This window comes from Mercenaria mercenaria, chromosome 7 (assembly GCF_021730395.1).
Source record: "Mercenaria mercenaria strain notata chromosome 7, MADL_Memer_1, whole genome shotgun sequence".
NCBI lineage: Eukaryota > Metazoa > Mollusca > Bivalvia > Venerida > Veneridae > Mercenaria > Mercenaria mercenaria.
In genome coordinates, this window is record NC_069367.1 from 10,445,973 (window position 1) to 10,466,416 (window position 20,444).

The 20,444-nt window shown below is 31.8% G+C and overlaps 1 protein-coding gene across 1 annotated transcript; it reads right to left on the reverse strand.

The window, feature by feature from the left end:
- Nucleotides 1-7,433: 7,433 nt before the first annotated feature.
- On the reverse strand, nucleotides 7,434-14,676 carry LOC128546204 (uncharacterized). Its single transcript, XM_053547551.1, has 2 exons — nucleotides 14,482-14,676; nucleotides 7,434-14,176 (listed from the first exon to the last, which is right to left on the reverse strand). The coding sequence occupies exon 2, from the start codon at nucleotides 13,793-13,795 to the stop codon at nucleotides 12,617-12,619; it is 1,179 nt and encodes a 392-aa protein (XP_053403526.1). The 5' UTR covers nucleotides 13,796-14,176; nucleotides 14,482-14,676; the 3' UTR covers nucleotides 7,434-12,616.
- Nucleotides 14,677-20,444: the final 5,768 nt, after the last annotated feature.

Here is a 20,444-nt window from a genome sequence, read left to right on the forward strand (position 1 = left end):
TGAAGCTGCATTATTAATTAAAGCAATTTGATTATCATCTCCATCAGCACCATAATTATTACCATTAGCAAGTTTATTTACTTTAAAACTTACTTCAAAATAAGCATTAAACCAATCAAAATATGAACTTCTATCATTAATTGTAAAGTGATATCCGTTTTTTTGTTGTTTAACATTATTTCCCAGGACAGATATTAAAGCTGTATCTAATTGAATAGGAGTTAATTCATATCTTTCACAATATTCTTTTGTTCTAAACATGTATATATTATATATTATTTTATTTTTTATTAAAGTTAAAACTTTATTTTTTATAAATTAATCTGTTAATACGTTTTTGTTGAGCTGAAGTTCCAGCACGAGCTAAAGTCCCAGATCCTGACAATATTCTATTTATTCTCATATGAATATCCTCCTCATTATCATTATTTTTATTATTATTTTTATTATTATTTTTATTATTCTTTTCTTGTAATTCCTTGGCAATTAAATTACCAACTGCTGGAGCAGGTTTCTTTTTAAGTTTTTCAACAATTTTAGCTGCAGCTAAATTTCCAACTTCTGTGCCAACCTTTTTTGTTCCACTTTCAAGTGCTGCTTTTCCTGCTGTTTCCAAAGCTTTTTTTCCAGCTGTGCTAATTGAAGATGCGGCTGAACTTGAAAGCAATTTCGTTAAAGTGTCAAAGATACCTGTTCCGTGTATGATTTCTTCTCCTGTGTGAGCATCAACATAAATAAATATTCCTTTATTTTTGTCATAAACTTTTTTGTACATTATATAAAACTAAAATTTATAATTTCATAATAAAAGTTTTAAAACTTTAGTTTTAATTAATTTCTTTTAATATTAATGTAAAACTTGTTTCAACCTCATTAAAATTAATTATTCTACCAAATACATCTGTAATATATATTCTTATTGAATTTATAATATATTTATTAATTTCAGAATATCCAACTCTTTGTGGTTCTTTTGTAAATGGATAAGCTCTTGTTAAATCTGCAGTACTTAAAGCATAGATAATATCACTGAAATTGCCATCAACAAGTGAATTATCAATAAGATCACAATGAATGTAAATTGTATCCACAGAGTTAGTTATATTTGGTGTTTTAGTTCCCCATTCAGTTTTGTCTAATTTTTTTTTCTCAAATCCAAGCAATGTATGAAAATTTGATATTTCCAAATCCAACTTAAAATTATCTGTAATTGAAATCAAAATCTTAAAACTACTTAAATCAAATTCCAAACTTATTGGAGCAATTTCTGATTTATCAAATTCATAATCATCATTACTTATTAATGTTTCCCTTATGTAATTATTAATATCAGTGTAACTGTAAGAACCATTTGTAAATATAATATCTTTCCAATCCTTACCATTATTATAACGAATTCTTTTATTGCCATATTCATCACTAATATTATGTCAAGAATAGGTCATAGTGTTAATACTATCCAAACCAACAACATAAGTTTTATTTTTATCTAAAATTAAAGAACGACTAAATCTGATTGTAAAATCACTCGGAGTATTTTTGTTATTATCTTTAACTGTTTCAGAACTTAATACTATTTTTTGTTCCATTTATATATAATTAAAAACTAAAGTTTTAAAACTTTAACTAAAGTTTAAATTCAAGAAAAATAATTTTTATATAACATTTCATGTTGTTCTGGTAACAATGTTTTCATTTTTAATAGTTCATCAATTATTCTAATACCTTCATTTTTTAGTTCTTCATTATTATTTCCAGCATCAATTGAACCACAAATTAACTCCAAGTCATTAACCAATTCTTCTGGATTACATGGACAAACGTCATAACCTTCACCTCTAATTACTTTTTTAAATTTCATAGATCTTTTATTGATAGGTAATCCTGACTTTTCTGTTAATTCTTTAAATATTTTTCTAGAATAAATTGAATGCTTTTTATTATTGTTATATCTTTTATTAATTAAATCAATTAAATCATCATCTACTTTAGTGTTAATTACTTCTTTTCCAGTTATTCTATCCTTAGCAATTAACTTATTTTGACCATAAAGTTTATTTAAGTTAATAATTAAATTACCGTATTGTCCATTTGGTAAAACTTTATATGGGTTATGATGTTTTATTCCTTTTCCATCTTGTTTATATGTAGAAGCCATATCATGAATATGCTTTAACCGGTCTTTGTACTTTAATAATTCGTCTTGGGCATGTTTTAATTTTTTTGCTTCTTCTTGCTTATTTGGATCTTTTGCATTTGATTTGCCAGTTATTAAACCATTTAATTTTTTAATATCTCCAGTAACCTTATCTATTGTAGCTTTAAGATCGTCTTTACTTATTTTATCTGGATCAGATTCATCTGCAGTAAAAAAGCCAAACATTTCAGACAGTTTGTAATATCCATATTCTTCTAAAACATTATTATCCAGAACAGCATCTAAATCTACTGTAGGTATTTTTTTTTCTTTCGGTCTTGCTTCCAGTTCTTCTGATTCTTCAATTGTATCTTTAGTTGTATCATCAGTTGTTTCAGTTATTCCCATCTGTTTTCTTCCATAATCTTCTAATCTTTTAAGTTCATCTTGAGAAACCCGTCCAACAGATTCATCTCCCCAATCTATTGGTGAAGCCGATTTTAAAGCTTGTTCTCTTTCATAATCTTTCAGTACTTTTTTAATTTCTTTTTCAGTAGGTTCTTTGTTTATTTCCCTGTATTTTTTATATTCCCTCGCCACATCTTCAGGAGACCATGTAATTGACGGTTCTTGGAATAGCTGTGGTACACCCTGGTATGTTTGTATGTCTTTCATTTCATCACCTAATAACGCTAATTGTTGTTTTATTCCAGGTAATGCTTTTAACTGACTTGATAATTGTTCTTTTTGACTTTCTATTTTTTCAGTAATTGGTTTATAAATTTCAGTATACATTTCCCGATTTGTAGCTTTTCTTATTTTTTCTCTCATTATTTCTTCTCTAAGATCTCTCATCTTTTGCCCAACTAATTTTTTTCTTATTATCATTTCATTAAGTTTTGATTGCATTTATATAATAATGTAAGATAATGTAAAATAATGTAAAATAATGTAAGATAATGTAAGATATTGTAAAATAATGTAAAATAATGTAATATTATATAAATGGAAATTCCAAATTATGATACAAAAAATGATAAATCCAATAACTTTAAACAATTTTATCCTTTTATGCCAGATTCATGTTTTAGAATGTTAATATGTGGATCGTCAGGATCTGGAAAAACAAATACACTAATGCATATACTTCGAAAACCTCTTATATATTATGATAAATTATACTTGTATGCTAAAAACTTAGAACAATCTAAATATCAAGATTTAATAAATCACTTAAATGAAATTGCAAAAAAAATTAAAGTAGATCCAAATGAAATACTTGAATATTCAGCTGATCCCGACCAAATTGAACCTTGTGAGAATCTTGAATCAGAAAAACAAAAAGTAGTAATATTTGATGATTTTGTATGTGAAGATAAAAAAGTTCAAAATGAAATAACAAAATACTTTATTCAAGGACGCCACAAAAACTGTTGTGTTATTTATTTAAGTCAGTCTTACTATAAAACACCAAAAGATATTCGAATTAACTGTTCACATTATATTTTATTTGAAAGTCCAGGTAAAATGGAAAATAATAGGATTTGTGATGAACAAAATATAGATCGTGATACTTTTGCTACTGCAACAAATCAAAAATATGATTTCTTATATATTGACAAACCAAGGAAGTTTTTAAGAAAAAACTTTACTGGTAATATATAATAATTATATAATGGGAGTTTTTAATGATGTAAAACAAATTAATCAACCTGACAGTATAAGTAAAGTTAAATTTGATATTGATTTAAGTGATTATGCTACTAAAAAACAATTCAAAAAGCTTAAAAAGGAAACGGAATCGTATCTTCACAGAAATAAGGAACTTGATAACACAATGAACAGAGCATTAGATATGGGAGGTAATGAAATAATCAACCTAGGAAATCCAGATAAACCCAACGATGCAGTTCCAAGACGGTTTGTGTATAAAAAAATTCAAAGTGTAATAGATGACTATAAACTTGAAGACATCAAAAGTATAAAACAAACACTAGAAGCAGAAGTAAAGAATATTGAAGAATTAACAAAAGATTTTAAAAAGAATTCATTATTAATTAATCAATTACAAGGTAAAATTGAAGAAGAAATGAAAGCTATGGTTGATTCTATTAAAGAACTTGAAGAGAAATCTGATTTGACAGATGACAACATAAAAGAAGTATTTCGAGTTAATTTAAACATTTTATTCACTCAAGTTCAAGAATTAAAAGATAGTATGATTAAACATGAAGAACTAAAAGACAAGATTATTGAAGCTGAGAAAAAGTTACAAAATATGTATCAGTTAGAAATCAGAACAGAAATAAATAAACTAAATACTGAAATGGCAAAAGGGAATCAAGATTTACTCGATACATTTTCAAATAAATTTGCAGAACATAAATCTGAATTGGAAAAGGCAGCTTCACAAAGAGGTGATGATCATGATACAGCATTAGATAACCTTAAAAAAGAAATTAATTCTAAAATAGATGACTTTAAAAAACAAATTCGAAATTGGATTAGTATTGTTGACAACCGTCACAATTTAAAGTATGCAGAATTAAGTAATATTACAAAAAAATCAAATTAAAAAAATAATAAATGATTTGGACTCTGTAGTTGAAATATCAGCTAAACAAGAAGAAGCAATTAAGATAATTAATGATCAAATTAAAAAAATAATAAATGATTTGGACTCTGTAGTTGAAATATCAGCTAAACAAGAAGAAGCAATTAAGATAATTAATGATCAAATTAAAAAAATAATAAATGATTTGGACTCTGTAGTTAAAATATCAGATAAACAAGGAGAATCAATCACTGCTAATACCCAAGTAATTACTGCTAATACTAAAGCAATAACCGCTAATGTTGAAGAAATTACCACTAATGCTGAAGAAATTACAAAGGTAAAAAATGTTTTCTTAAAACAAGAAACACAATTAGCTAGAACAAAAGGTGTTGTTGACAATTTATCTGCTTCTGAAGTTGCTACAACAAAACGAGTTGATGATTTAGCTGAAATAATTCTTAAACTTAAAAAGAAAGACAGAAAAATAGAAAAAAGGGTAGAGGAAGTGAGACATGAAGCGTTTCTCTTTGAATACTATTATAATCATACTTTTGATTACATACAAATGAAAAAGTATTTCGACCGTCGTGGTGCCTGGATACATTCAACATATAAAAATATGGCCGATCTGAACTATTTAAATATATTTGAAATAAGACCTGGAATTATCTTAGATTATAAAGATTTTATAAGCATAAACCAACAATATAAAATAGATGTACTAGATATGCTTTTGAGTGGTGTGTTTATAGTCAGAAAAACCGGAACTTATATAATAGATATTAAGATTTTATTAAAGGGTGCGAGCTCTCCGGGTGAACCGTATAAACCGACTAAAAGCCCAATATCACATTTTATATTTAGGTGGCGGAATGATAGGCCTCAGGATGATGTTTTATTTGATATATTTGATAATGTAAATATAACAGCTGAGGCAGCTGAGGACTTTGACACTGATCGGTTAATATCTACGTATAAGAAAAAATTAAAATTTATCTAAAACAAGGAACAATGTTTGATATTCACCCGTATGAGGATTCAGCATCTACAGAATTAACATTTATGCTTTTGATAGGTAGTTACATTAGATTCTACATATCGGATGAACCTATATCCTCTGGTAGAAGCAGACTTTTGAATTAAAGGGTTAATTAAAAGCTTAATTAAAAGTTTAATTAAAGTTTTAATTACTATGTGTACCCTAATAATATACTTACTAATTGAAAATAAGATCAAATAAGTTACATTTTATTAATAAATATAATATAATATAATCTGCCAAAGTTTTGCCAAAGTTTTGCCAAAAGTTTGCCAAGTTGGCAGACATTGTCACATTGCTGCCACTTGGCAGAAAAATGGCAGGCTTTTGATTGGTTGAATTTGTGGTTTCCCACATTATCATTTTTAAAAAATGCACTTGATTTACCTATGACATTTATATTAAATCACCTGTAAAACGTAAATCGATCACAAGGAAGTTTAAACGAATTGTACTACAAATGTAAACATATCGGTTAACTTTATGAATGAAAGTAAATATCAATAGAACGACATCGGTGTCGCTTTACATTGAGCTCACAAACGATATTGATTGATAAACTTGTTAAAGAAAATGACACCGGTGTCGTTAGATTTTGAGGGTACAAGTGTACTGAGTGCAACCGAAGACTGTAGGTCTGACTGGGTCAAAGACCTCGAAGGTTTCAGCTTCGCGAGTTAGTATTATAAGTTTAGGGTTGGGTTAATTGTTGGGTTTAAACCTGTGGATTTCAAATTGTCCGGCATTGGTTAGTTTGGACCGAGGGTCAAAAGGTCAAATGGGGTCAGATGTCTCAAAACCATCATAATATTCACTACTTGCGTAAACGGTTTGGAACTGGGTTTTGAAGTAAGGTTTTTCTGAAAGATTAATCTTTTGCCGAAAAGGCGGTCAATCATTGATAAGGAAATATTGTTTTGAAAAAAAAATACGGACCTGGAAGCAATGCACATGTCAAACTGTTGTTGATCACCTTTCTCACGGCTCATTGTCACAGGAGCAAATTTTTTTTTCAAAATGGCTTTTTGTCATTTTTTCCTCAGAAAACATTATAATTGTAGTAGCTCAGGGACCCATACTGTATCCTAGGTACGTTACTGCCACCTGTGGCTATGGTGTCGGCCACTCAGTCCAAAGGTCGTAGGTGCGTGTGAAAGAAGTTTGGACCACAGGATCAGCATCATTTATGCCGATGTCGCTTTCGTAGCTTAACTCTGTGGGACGATGTTTTGGATACATTGTTGTGTTATAAAGATTTAATTAAGTATCGTTTAAAGTGGACCAGCAATTATCAGTAACAATATTTTCAACTTCACTCAGGCTTAATAATAAATTTGTATCATTTATATAATATTTTTTAGTGTAGATGTAAAACATTAACATAAATTTAGATTACTTAGTATCAACTCGTTCTTTCGCGAAATAATATTGCGCCCCTAAAGTCGCGCGATATTTCCGCTGCAGAACTCGTGCATATTTCTCGATACAAATCTAATAACAGGCAATAATTGCAGGCGCGTAACTAGGGCATTTTATAGTACGCAGAGGTAATGGGGATGGGGCGGAGTCGGAGTATCTTCCCATTGATTAATTATCAATGTGAGAACGGCAAATGGTGCATTTAAGGGTGTACATGTATTTGAAGCAAAACATTGCACGAAAACATTATTCTTTCTTATTTATTTACATAAGATGTTTTATTTTATTAGGTATGTGCGTAAAGTTGCACGTACAATCTGTGGTTTAGCGATCCATGTTATATATACAATATGTATGTAACAATTTTATATGCAAGTATTATTTCAGAACAAAACCTCAGTAGTGACACAGTTTCAAAATATCATTATGATTCGATTATATATACGATAGTTGATACAAGGATTTTGCCATAACTCCAAACTGAATACTAAACTAATCAACAAAGTGATGCTAAGTTTGATAATACTGACACAAATGTACCAAATCTGAAACTGATACCATACATAAGGAAAGAATTCCGACAAAGGTCAGCGACGTCGACATAACGTCAGCTTCGTTATAGGTATTTCCCTTATCTTTTTTTCCAAAACAGTATTTTACAAAATGTTTCTACCTTTATAATCATTTCGTCGTTTTGCCATCGTGATCTCGCGCTTGCCCTTCATGCATCACTTCTCTCGCGATATGCGAAGCGCGAGATAGCGATGGCGAAGAGCGAGATCGCGAAAATTAGCAACTTTGCGCTTCGCCATCGTGTGTTCGCTCTGAGATCTCATGATGGAAAAGCGTAAGATGCGAAATCATGATGGCGAAGCGCGAGATCACAATAGCGAAGTGCTTAAGTACGAAAACTTCAGGCTTTAACATTAGCGTAGGGTAGACATTGTACTCAACGATACTAAATCATAAAAAATATTAAAAACGTAGCGTGATTGTTGATATGTTTCAACGGCATCTAAAAACAAGTATGACACTGAACTTTTGATTTGATATTTTATTTAGAATGTTGTTTAAGATGTTCTGAAATACAATACATATAATTTAGATACCTATCAGGCCATCGAAAATTTTGTAATCACAAATTATAAAGAAAGAACATATCTATCTCACTGTGAATTGGTTGTCAGATACTGCAAACTCGTATGATTTGTACCGGTGTCAGATCTGCTCAATACGTAATAGTGTTTAACTGGGTTTAATTATTTGAGTTTCTATTACATTTTAATTTCTACAATGTTGTGACCATGGAATAATTGTTAATTTCATACATTTATGTACAATTACAAGATATATTTATGTTATCTGAAAATAACGTAATAATTATTATGTGTGACAAATTACGTCTGCAGTGTTATACAAAAGTCCTATTCAAAAGCTTTTAGGCTTGCCTTTTTCCCAACCAACATTTGATCAATTTTTGACATTTCACTATTATTTTATTATAGAAATTTGCCTCGTTAAACCGTAGTCATAGACGGCGCATGATTGTAATATTCATGGTCATGATTATTACAAAGTAAGCAATCACATAGTAGGGTAATGAACTCAATTGCAAAACTGTACCTAAAGTGTTATAATTGGTGAATTTCAATGCACGTTAAATCAACTAATTATATAAATCAGTTTGCTATACACATAATGCCTAGATAAGGAACTTGTTCGCTACATGTTCATATCAAACTCGGGCTATAATATAGACTTCTTGTCGCAACCAAATAAATTAGCTAGTTAAATTGTGTCTGCTTGCCAGATTTTTACAACGCAGCTGCGTATCTGCGTACAGGCAGCTACGCACCTGAATTGTAGAAGATATTTCGGCTGTTGAAAACATTTTGACAAGGCTGGAGGGAGAAACTTTATGCAAAAACTGGTAACTAACATGGATAGTAATACTGTCTACGTATTTAATTAACTTGGCTGGAACTTTAATTGACGGTTTCCAAAAATATGATTTACTGGTGCTGAATATGTTTGGCGTTCAAGATCATAACAACCAAAACAAAAATATTTAACATGTCCAAGTCTAATGGAATAACATGAAGGGAAAACCTAATTTATTAGTATAACATACGATATGTTAATGCAACAGATACTGTCCTCCTTATATTCTTTCACAAATTGTTCATTTGTACGAAACTAGAACACTGTATACAATGTTTTATAAATGTATTAACTGAAAATTATTTGAATTTCCACAATGCTTTTAATATTATTTCAAAAATATATACGGAGCAGCTTTATAAAGGGAGAATATGCATAATCACATAGTTTGATATCTCATATAAACTTGAACAGTCGGCATCATAATGGGGAATAATCGGAAATAATAGATGCAGTAATAGACGGACAAACCTTTGATATATATGTAAAAATAGTAATGAAAAGTAAGATTTAACAAGAAGGTAGTATAGTTTATGTTAAAAAAATTATGTCTTCAGGCATTATGACCCTTTTAATCCAAATATTATAAGACTATGTTCGTTTATTTGTATGAACTTTTATAAGTCTTAATGTAGGTTACAAAGCTTTTCTTCATACCATTTTGGCAGTTCTAATGTGAAATAATTGTTGCCATAGTGAAACAGTTCATATAAATATTAATTTCTGAAGTCAGACAGTTAATCTTACCCCTCTATTATATTTTTGTTAAGAAAGGCAGTTGTACTTTTATCTGTTTTATGATGATTTTTCACATGCTGTACATGTGACGAGACGTTAATGAAATGTTTAACTTTACTTTATTCACTGTGCACTGGTATTTTATCATCGTTTTTTTTCCTGCAAACTATCAAAGCAAACTGAAGTGGTCAAGACATCATTCACATTGCTGGTAGTTAGGTGAAATTATCATAACACTGCTAATTATACGAAACTAAATATAACTACTTGTACGACTTGAACATTTAATGAAAAAGGTGTGACGGACTTTCTAGTATGCTAGTAAACATTTACTGTAGTATGTAATTTAAACAAACAATTTTAAATGTTTATAGTTATCTTACGCTCATATTTACTGCAATATGGTACAGACAGGATATTAGACACACTGACGCAAGACCAGAAAGAAAATGCCTCTGTACATGTTATACCCTACCCCTAGGTATTCTATAAGAACCATGGTCATGAAGGGGAAAATATACTAACCCGTTTCAATCGCGCATTTCATACCTAAATCACGCAGTTCGGTAGATGTGTATTATTGATATCAAACAAGTGGTAATTTATCTTCCATTGTACCGGTCACATTTCTTCAATACATTTTATCTTAGAAAAACAATGCGTAGTTTATAGTTATTTCAACGTTACACAAAAAACTTGCTTGAACTTCCCTGGTGAAGTTCCGTTCTAGATTTCAAAACCATTCTGATTGGCTAATGTGAAAATGTATGTCAATCGTCATTTTACTACACGTGTTCGCTAAAATGTGAAAATGCAGCATAATTGTGCAAAATGAATAAAATAAACAGAACAGATGCAGACCAATGTACGATTTCAAATTGAAGATCATGTACAAGATGAATTTCATTCATCATTTCGGGTTTATTATTGTAAAAATGTGATTTTTTTAAATTCTGTTTTTGTTTGTTTACATTTCGCCAAACATGTGCACACTCCCGTGACCTCTAGACCGGATGTTCATTAGGGAAGGTCAAGCAAGTTTTTTTCTGTAGCGTTGACGAAAGCATAAAATATGTTGATAATCTCAGCAATATGGAATATTGAGACAATGTGACTGGTGCAAGATGGAAGATAAATTATCGCTTGTTCAATATACTAGGTACCCATTCACCGAACTGCGCGTTTAAGTTGAGAAATTTACAATTGAAACGGGTTAGTATATTTTCCCGTTCATGACCATGGTTCTTATAGAATACCTAGGGGTAGGGTATAACATGTACAGATGCATTTTCTTTCTGGTCTGGCGCCAGTGATAAGACACAGCTGTTTTATTACCCATTTACTTCCCTAAAAAAACAGACGCCATTCAAAAAAACAAAACAAAAACACACACACAAAAAAACGATGACAAAGGTAATTGTTAACATTTGTATTCATAATTTTGGCGTAGGATTTACTTTCTCGCCCTCGAACAAAACCGTCAATACTTTTACAACTTAGGGGTTGTGGAGGTTATGAGTATCGTAGAACTCTGGGAAAACTTGACTCACAAATGAGGCTCTACCCTTGATTCAGCTTAATGGAAAATTAAACAAGAGAATCTATAACACTCATGATACCAATGAATGTGAAATACTGCAGAAAATATAGACTAAGTTGAAATCAACACAATACACAAACGTACCTCACTGTATTCAAAAGTTTCTATGTTCATGATTATTACTCAACCTTCAAGATAATAAATGCATTCATCTACATAATATCACAAAGTCAAAGGTTAAACTATAGACTTATAATTACTAAGTAAGTTTAGTGACCCCTATAGTACAAATTGATAAAAAAGACGAATCCGCATTTCCAAAGTTTTCAGACATCGAACGACAAAGTAATATGGGCTTGAATATACTCCAAACAGCTATTGATATAATAAAGGGCAAAATATGTTAGATATAAAACATAGATCTATCTATGACTGATCCTGTATTCCATAACTTGATATATTAAACATCTTTGTAGTACAACCATATAAATTTTACTTAACCCCAGAAGTAAACAATTTAACAATGCAGTGCCAACAAAGCATATCCTTTTTGAAAAAGGAAAGTTCTCAGAAAAATAATGATAAAATGTGCAGAAACACAGACAAAATAAAATGATGACACTTATCTTAAACCGACATTTCAATGTTTCGGAACAAATGTGTAGCAGCTATAGAGATTCACACATTTAGAAAATGATGAAATGTCCCGAAATGGAGACACTAGATGTCAGTAGGAAAGTAAACAAGTTTGGATAAGATTTAAACGTGCATGGTGATGCAAGATATGTGGTCGGTCGGTCATATTTTCTTGATCAACAAGTATGTCTGCAATTCTATGTTTATTTTCTTGTAACATACGTTACATCACAGCTAGAATAATTGACCTGAAAAATACCCCTGTATGTCTGTATAAATCTCAGATCGTTGTAATATGTAGCCAAAATAAAACTACCGCCAAACTTACTTCGTTTACAGTTACTGGCACTTTCCTCCTAATCCACATTGTGATATTGTTCATACAACCATACAACCGTGAAGTAATGTGATCATATATCCTTTGTAACTTATTCCTTGCAAATTTCTTTGTGTATACTTTTATACAATCAGCAAGAAATTGAACAACAATATATGGAAGTTGCTCACGGTGCTCACGTGACCCAGTCGTGTGGCATAGCCTAAACGAATAGATGAGAAGCATGAAGGCTGGGCTTTTTAAAATACGGCTAAATCTTAAAACAGAATTATTCAATTTAAACGAGTTTCATTTGTCTTCCTCTGGTACTGTTCTGAAAAGTTTACCCTTTCACTTTCTCTCAAATTTTGACAAAATTTCAGAAGTTCATTGGTCAATATAGTGCTTTCAGTTTTCATCAAAGACGCAAAAAATGGACCATAATAACATTCTGATAAATATTCATTTAACTGCTTTAAAATAGTTTGTTTTTCATTTTCTGTAAGTTTATCCGCAATTAAGTTTCTTTCTGGAATCATGTAGCTTGGAAGTGTGTCGTTCTTTACACACCATACTAAGGTCGCCATTGTGGCATATTCAAGAGCGAAATAATTCTTTTCTTGAAAGAAATGTTGTGGCAATGCTTCTGCTAGCCATAGAATCAAGTTTTTTATTATATAAGATGACACACATTTGACGTTATTTTTGCACTGAACTTTGATACTCTGATACAACATCAGCTGCACTTCATTCGGAGAACGCATTAATTGTCTCTCCGCAAATGTGTAGCAAATTCTCCATTCGTATTCCTCAAGCTGACTGCCCTTCCGTCCGACAGGCACCAAATGACCAGGCATTTTTGAAATTTTTGAAATCAGTTCTTGCGAGGGCCATCCGTTAGGCCTTTTTCGTTCCACCCAAGACTTTAGAAGAGTTCTGTCTTCGTATGGTATTGCAAAAACTACATCAATTGACATAAACCGAGAAAGTTCCCGCAAGGGATCTTCAATGTTAATTGCTGGTCCAGATTTTAGCAATTGTTGTACCGGCTTTTCCAAAAACGTATCTCTAAAGAGTTTACGAAGAAATTTCTTCATATATCTTTTCAACATTTTTCTGAATAATTTATTTGAAACTGGTTTTTGGAATTCACCACATGTTTGCAAATTCACATTTCTGATCTTATTGTCAGTAACATTGGGAAACGACGAGTTATACCCTAACAAAAGCGAATATCCAGGAGAAGCATTTACTCTGTCTGCAGTAAATATACCTTTCCTTTGCCGTTTGTATGTATCAATGCAGCTAAGCTCAAAACAGTGTAAACATTTCCAAACAAGCATAACGTCAACATCACTTTTGCTATTAAAAGTACCTTCAGCCGCGCTACCTGCCGCAACTAGTTCGAGTATTTCGTCCAGTGCACCCTCCATTCGTAAAGCAGTCGCAACATTTTTCTTAAATGCTTGCATGAAATATTCAATTATAGAATATCTTTTTGAACAAGCCTCTTATCATAAATCCCGCGAAATTTCAGATATAGAAAATAAAGCAAAGAAAACATTTCTTAACGTGTCATCACAATCATGTCTCTACCAGTATGGTCAGTATTTTCAACTCTCCTATAAATTATATTCATTATAACAAAATGTTTTCTTTGATATACATTTTTGTTGTTGTGATTTTCTTTTATATTATTTTTCAAGTCATTTGTTGCCCTGTATAACTTCAATGATTTCTTCACAGAGATTGTAATTTCACTTCTATTTAGTACATGTACCAGTATCACGTCTCCAAGATTTCTGTCCGTTGATAATTGAGTCTTTTCAGTAAGTGGTTCGATTTTAGCGTATCTAGCAAACGAAATTAATATTTCAATGAAATAAATATATACTTAAACGCGTAAGTTGTTGATATTGAGATATCTAACTTAAATACTCTTTTATTCCATAAAGTCAGTGAACATTGGTTATATGATTATAAAACTATTTTTATAGAATTTGTTGTATGATTTCTATTATACTGGATAAAACAGTACAGTTAAGTTTTTCATTACGTAAGTTAAATTGCATAAACTTTTTTTTACTAACCAAAACAATAATTACGTAATTTAGAATTTATTCAAAGATAGAATATAATCAAAGATAAAAAAACTCACCAGAAATCAGTTTAGGTACATATTTATGGTTCAATTTTTTCCGTAACGAGCATGAGTACAAGAGCTTTCATGATGATTATTTAAAATTCACTCAGCATGTCGTTTCCTTTGATACGCATATTACAAATGTAATGTAAATTATTCTAAACCTGACTTAATGTTTCTTTCATATATGATTTGCAGTGCTTCTTCTAAAGTAGGATATAATGTTCCTTTGTATCAATTCCAAATGAATTGCGAATTATTGAGATAGTACACTGGAGGAACAATGGACAAAATTGTATCGTTATTTTAAATAGATAAAATGCATTGTCTTCCAATCAAGTTTTATCATATTTTATCATATTCATAATAATTTATTCAAACACTAACATAAAATACTCAACAAATTAAGTTTATGTTTTCAATAACTATTTGCTATTTGGCACTAACAATGATAATTCTATTCAGAGAGATTGTAAAATTAGTTCTGTTCAAAGAGATTATAAATCTATAACGGTTGAAATACAACATACAAAAAATAGATACCATGTAATACCAAATGAAAGAGTTTATCAAAATATTGAAACGTGCATTTGATCGATATTGGGATATTTAAACAGACGAAGACAAATGTTATAAATCAACATTTCTAGTTTTCGTACCATGCTACTTAATTATTAGTTCAACAATGATTTTCAAATTATTTAGATAGTAAGCTAAATATTTTCAAGGATCAGGCAAATTACTCAATATCGTAAACTTTTTGTTGAAGTTCCAGTCAGATGGTATCTTTGTATCAATAAATTGCGAGTACTATCGTAGGGGTGTTCTGCCTAACTCTTCTTAATAAAAGCTGCAACTAAATTAAATATATTTGCCCTACTGATTATTTGATGTCCAGCTCATAAATGTAATAGCGTATCGCATTCAACAACCATGAAGGTATGCCCGCGATGCCTTGGCTGTACTTCAGCAAAAAATGGCAGCTCGATCTATCGTTCAATAGGTATTACCAGTATGTCTCGTCTATACTACATCTAGGTCTCAACTTAATGATGGGTCTATCCATCAAAATTCTAAGGTAGCTCTGTTACACCTGAAAATGGCAGCAACGCATTTTGGTAGTGACTTCCAAATTTGGCCGAGTTTTGGTAGTCACTACCAAAATGCGTTACACTCAACGCAATTTGGTATTTTATAAAAATGTAGTACCAAAATGCGTTGAATATATACACATCTAACGCAAAACGGTATCATACAAAAAACTGTTCAAGTAAGAGAGCGGAAACTGTCAATATTCGCAATTTTGAGTTATTCGAGGGGCATAACTCCAGTGCTACTGAGAAGATCTGACTAGTTATCGATATTGGCCGAGATATAATGCAAATCAGCATACTGACCAAGTTTGGTGGATATTGGATAAGAACTGCTTAAGTTCAAGAGCGGACGCTATGACACATGCAATTTTGAGCAATTAAAGAGGCGTAACCCCAGAACTGATGAGACTATCGAATTTGCCCGAGATGTTAACATTCTGACCAAGTTTGGTGAACATTGGATAAGAACTGCTCAAGTTAGATAACGAACAACTTTTGGAGCCCATCCTCCGCAGGTATTCTCATGAAACGTTGTATGCAAATGAAGAAAAAAGCCAAAATTTGCGATAGATATTTAGAGAAAATCATTCGTATTTATATATGTATATGTCTCGGTGGACTATCCCTCCGACAACACTAGCACATTAAAACAACGAAACAATACAATGTTACTGCACAGAAAGCGTTCTCTGAGGCCCTTTTCACACGCCAAGAAATCTACATTTTGGTTGTTGTCATACGAAAACTATATCTCGGAAGGGGAACTCCCCCACCATTTTTATAGGAGACATTCTCTCTTTTTATCTCTCTCTTTTGTGCGTAATGTAAAAATGAGCATAGCCCCTGATGTAGAGAAAACTACCAAAATACGTTGCATTCCATGATCCTTAACACATATGTACCCTTGCAAGGCATTTTGTCGCTGCCAAAACTCGGCCGAATTTTGGTAGTGACTACCAAAATGCATTGCTACCATTTTGTGTAACATGTACATTAATACAATAATAAGCTAAGGATCCTGATGTGTCGTGACCTGAAAAAGCAATGTTTAAACATTCAGAATATTTCCAGGTATCAAGTTTCTATTGTCGTGACCCTTAAACTTAATGCAACGCTTAATCCCAAAGTACCAACTATGATAGAAGATCAAGACCCTAGAAATATATTTCATTTAAATACCTGAGCTTCTTTCCCTTCCAAAGCTGACAAGTGTTAAATAACCAAATAGATTTACCTACCTCCGATGTAACCTCGTCAATCTCTGGATACTGACTAGTAGAAGAGTGTTCTGATTGGTGCTATTTATAGAAGTATTTTCTGATTGGTCGAAATCCGTAAATAGCATTTTACAATATGTTTTCCTGCTAGAATTCGCTGGTTCCCTTAAACAATTGTATGTAACATAATGCGAAACATTGGGATCCAGCTGTGACTGTAACTAACCCAATCCGATAAAAATGTACCCAAATCCTTTTATTTACAGTAATGCAACTATAAATATATCAATAATGAAATGTCAACGGAATCGCACATTTAGCTGTGCTAAAACATCACGCCATTAACACATCGAAAATACAAATCATTCTGGCACCGACCCTTCTCTCAGGAGCAACAATGTCCCAACTCTCGCTCGCTGATCCTGCAACTTTGTATTTCACTCTTCTGGCAAAAAGCTTTAGGTGGATATTTAAAGGTTTGTTTCATAACTATGATGCAGGGAATATATGATAAGAACAACCTATCTTTACTTGAAATATTAAACCAGGGCCAACAAAACATTACCACATTTTCAATATAAAACGTGTTATGACAGGCTTAACTATACTGTATAACTTTGTTGGAAGTGACAATCCAGTATCGCCGAAAATTAAATAATCCCTCTACTATCGGCGACTTCAGTAGCATAAAAGTATTGTTGCAAAAGCAGATCTGGATTTCCAACAATTTTCCATCGACTTTTCAGTGTAGTATATGTATTATTTAAAATGTTTTTGTTTGAAATTGACTTCATTACCAAAAAACTATTTTTTTCTACAAAACATCATTTCAACTCAATTTCGTAGTCCTGAGTGTAAACATGGTAAAATAGCAACAAAATAGTTAGAGTAATGACCTTCAGAAATCAAACGACTAAATTTTATTTTGGAGATGCCTCCAATTACTAGGATTAACTTTCTTAGTTTTTGCCAAATACTTTGTTGTTCTCACGCTGCACCGTATCACGTGCGAAAGAGAAAATTCTGAATAAAATTTCGTTATTTCACAGTTTCTACAAGGTTTTGAAGATAGTTACTCGGCATAAAGAAACATTATACGTCATATTTTTGAAAACGTGTGGAAAGGTTAGCCGAGAGAGTTCCAGAGTCAGTGTATTTGTGTCATTTTCTTGTGGGGACAACGGAGTGGGATTTTTCTACCTGTTCACCGGTTTTCAAACCCGGAAGCAAGTTCAGTAAAGACTATTTGACAGAGGGTTATTGAGTTTGGAATGACAAAGGCAGGTTGTACTTATAGAAAACTGCCAGTGTAAGATTGTTTTGGACATTTTTCACAAGAAAAGAGAACTTTTTGATGATTTTTCAGACTTTGTATTGTCAAAGTGAGTGAAACTGTGTTTGAACAATGGGCTCAAAAGGTAAATCAATATCGGATGTTATTGATGTTAGTGAAGATGCCCAAGAATATGTAAACTCAATAATGAGCAGTCAGATTATTACCCGTGTAGACAATCCTACAAACACTTCTCGCAAACGGCATCATTCTGAAGCTGGTATCCTGTCTACTTCAAAGAAGGCGCGTAATTTGACGGTGGATGAAGTTGATCAATCTGATCGTATATCTAAAAGACAATTGGCTAAAGCTAAAAGAAATCTGTATAATAAGGACACTGATACTCCTGTAAAACTTTAATTGTTTGACAGAAAGGATGGATAAACTCGAATCAGGACTTGAAGCCAAAATTTCCAACAAAGTTTCGCAAATATTGGACAAGAGAATTAATAATGAAGTTTAAAAGATTCACAAGGAAGTTGATGATTTTAAATGTTCATTGAAAGAAGACATTGCGGAGGAATTTGAGGAAATCAACGCTAGACTGGACAGTCTCTCAAATTCAAATGTCGGCATGAGCGGGGAGAATAGTATTGGTTTAAACGTTGTGATACGGGACCTACCGGAACATTCATCGGAGGATGTGAAATCTAAAGTTGATTCTCTCATTAAAGATGGTATTAAAGTAAATGTTACTTGTGAAAATGCTGAAAGAAAAGAGTCTAAAAAAGAAGGCAAACCAGGTGTTGTGATTGCAAAATTCAAAAGTTACAGTGATAAGATGAAAGTTATGTCTAAAAAGAGGGATCTAGTGAAAAATAAGAAATACGAAAATATTTATATTAATCATGATCAGACAAAAGCTGAGAGGCAAATGGCACAAAATTTTAGAACTATTCTAGGCGTAATGAAAAATAGTGGTGTTAAAATGATCGGTTCTCGTGTAGTGCGGTCCTCATCAGATCATGATAGATCTAGGTCTAGCTCCTATGACAGGTCTAATTCTCAGGAGGATGCGGGAAACCGGGGAAGAGATTTCTACCATCGCAGGAACCGTGATAGTGACAGAGGCTTCAGTAGTGGAAGCCGTGATAATGATTTCCATAGCCGTGGAGATCAAAGAAATAGAACTGACTCTGTTAATTTTTCAGGTAGTCGTGGTGATCAGACAAATAGAACTGACTCCTTTAATTTTTCAGGTAGAGGTAGTAGACATGGCAACAGTCAACAGAATGGTAGCTACAGAAAACGTTATGAAAAGCAATGGAACAATTCACAACGCCGTTAGATTTCAATCGGGTTTTGGAACGTTAGGGGATGGGCAATGAATAAAGACAGTGACGTTTACCGTTTTCAGAAAGAAGGCCTGATCTATATCTGTGGAGATTTCAATAGCAGAGTAGGTGATTTGGAAGATTTTATACCAGGTGTTGATTTTATCACTGAGCGTCAAGTTATTGATTTTAAACGAAATTCATACGGTGATATTTTTATAGAGTTTCTAATTAACACAAATTTATGTATTTTAAATGGGAGGAACAATATCAGAAATGATTATACTTCAGTATCGACAAATGGCTCAGCAGTTGTTGATTACATTTTAGTAAGTCAAGATAATCTACACCAATTTCAAGACTTTGAAGTTTGTAGAACAACAGAAATAATAAATGATTTAGGTATAAATGTTGTAGCTGCGGCTAGTATACCAGACCATTCTATGTTACTTTGTAATCTGAATATATTATCTGATAACAATTCTGAAGTGTATTTGTATTCTGATGATGCTGATTCATACAAACAATGTTCCTTTGATAAATTTGATGTTAGCAATGTACCATCAGGTTTTTTGAATGATTCAGTTATGTTAAATAATGTCACTGATTTGATAAATACATTGGAATCTAATGTTTCTAATCAAGAAAATGTTGACAGAGTGTATCAGAATTGGTGTGAACTGATTAGAATGGATATGTATGATAAGATTCCTTTTAAAACCGTTGCTTTCGGTGTCAAAAATAAGAAACGTAGACCCGGTAAGCCCTGGTGGTCTCAAAAATTGACTGATTTATGGTCGGATGTTTGTGTAAAAGAAAAAATATGGCTAAGCTGTAAAAGTATTGCTAGTAAAAAGAAATACAAATCTGATTATGTACAAGCTCGCAAAATTTTTGATAGAGAAGTGCAGAAATCTAAGCGTTTTTACTGGTATAATATGCAAAACGAACTTCTGTTAGAATGTAATGTTGATAGTAACAAATTTTGGAAGTCCATTGGTAAGATTGGTGTTTGTTTTACTAAGTCTAAAAAGATTCCATTGGAAGTTGTTCTCGAAGA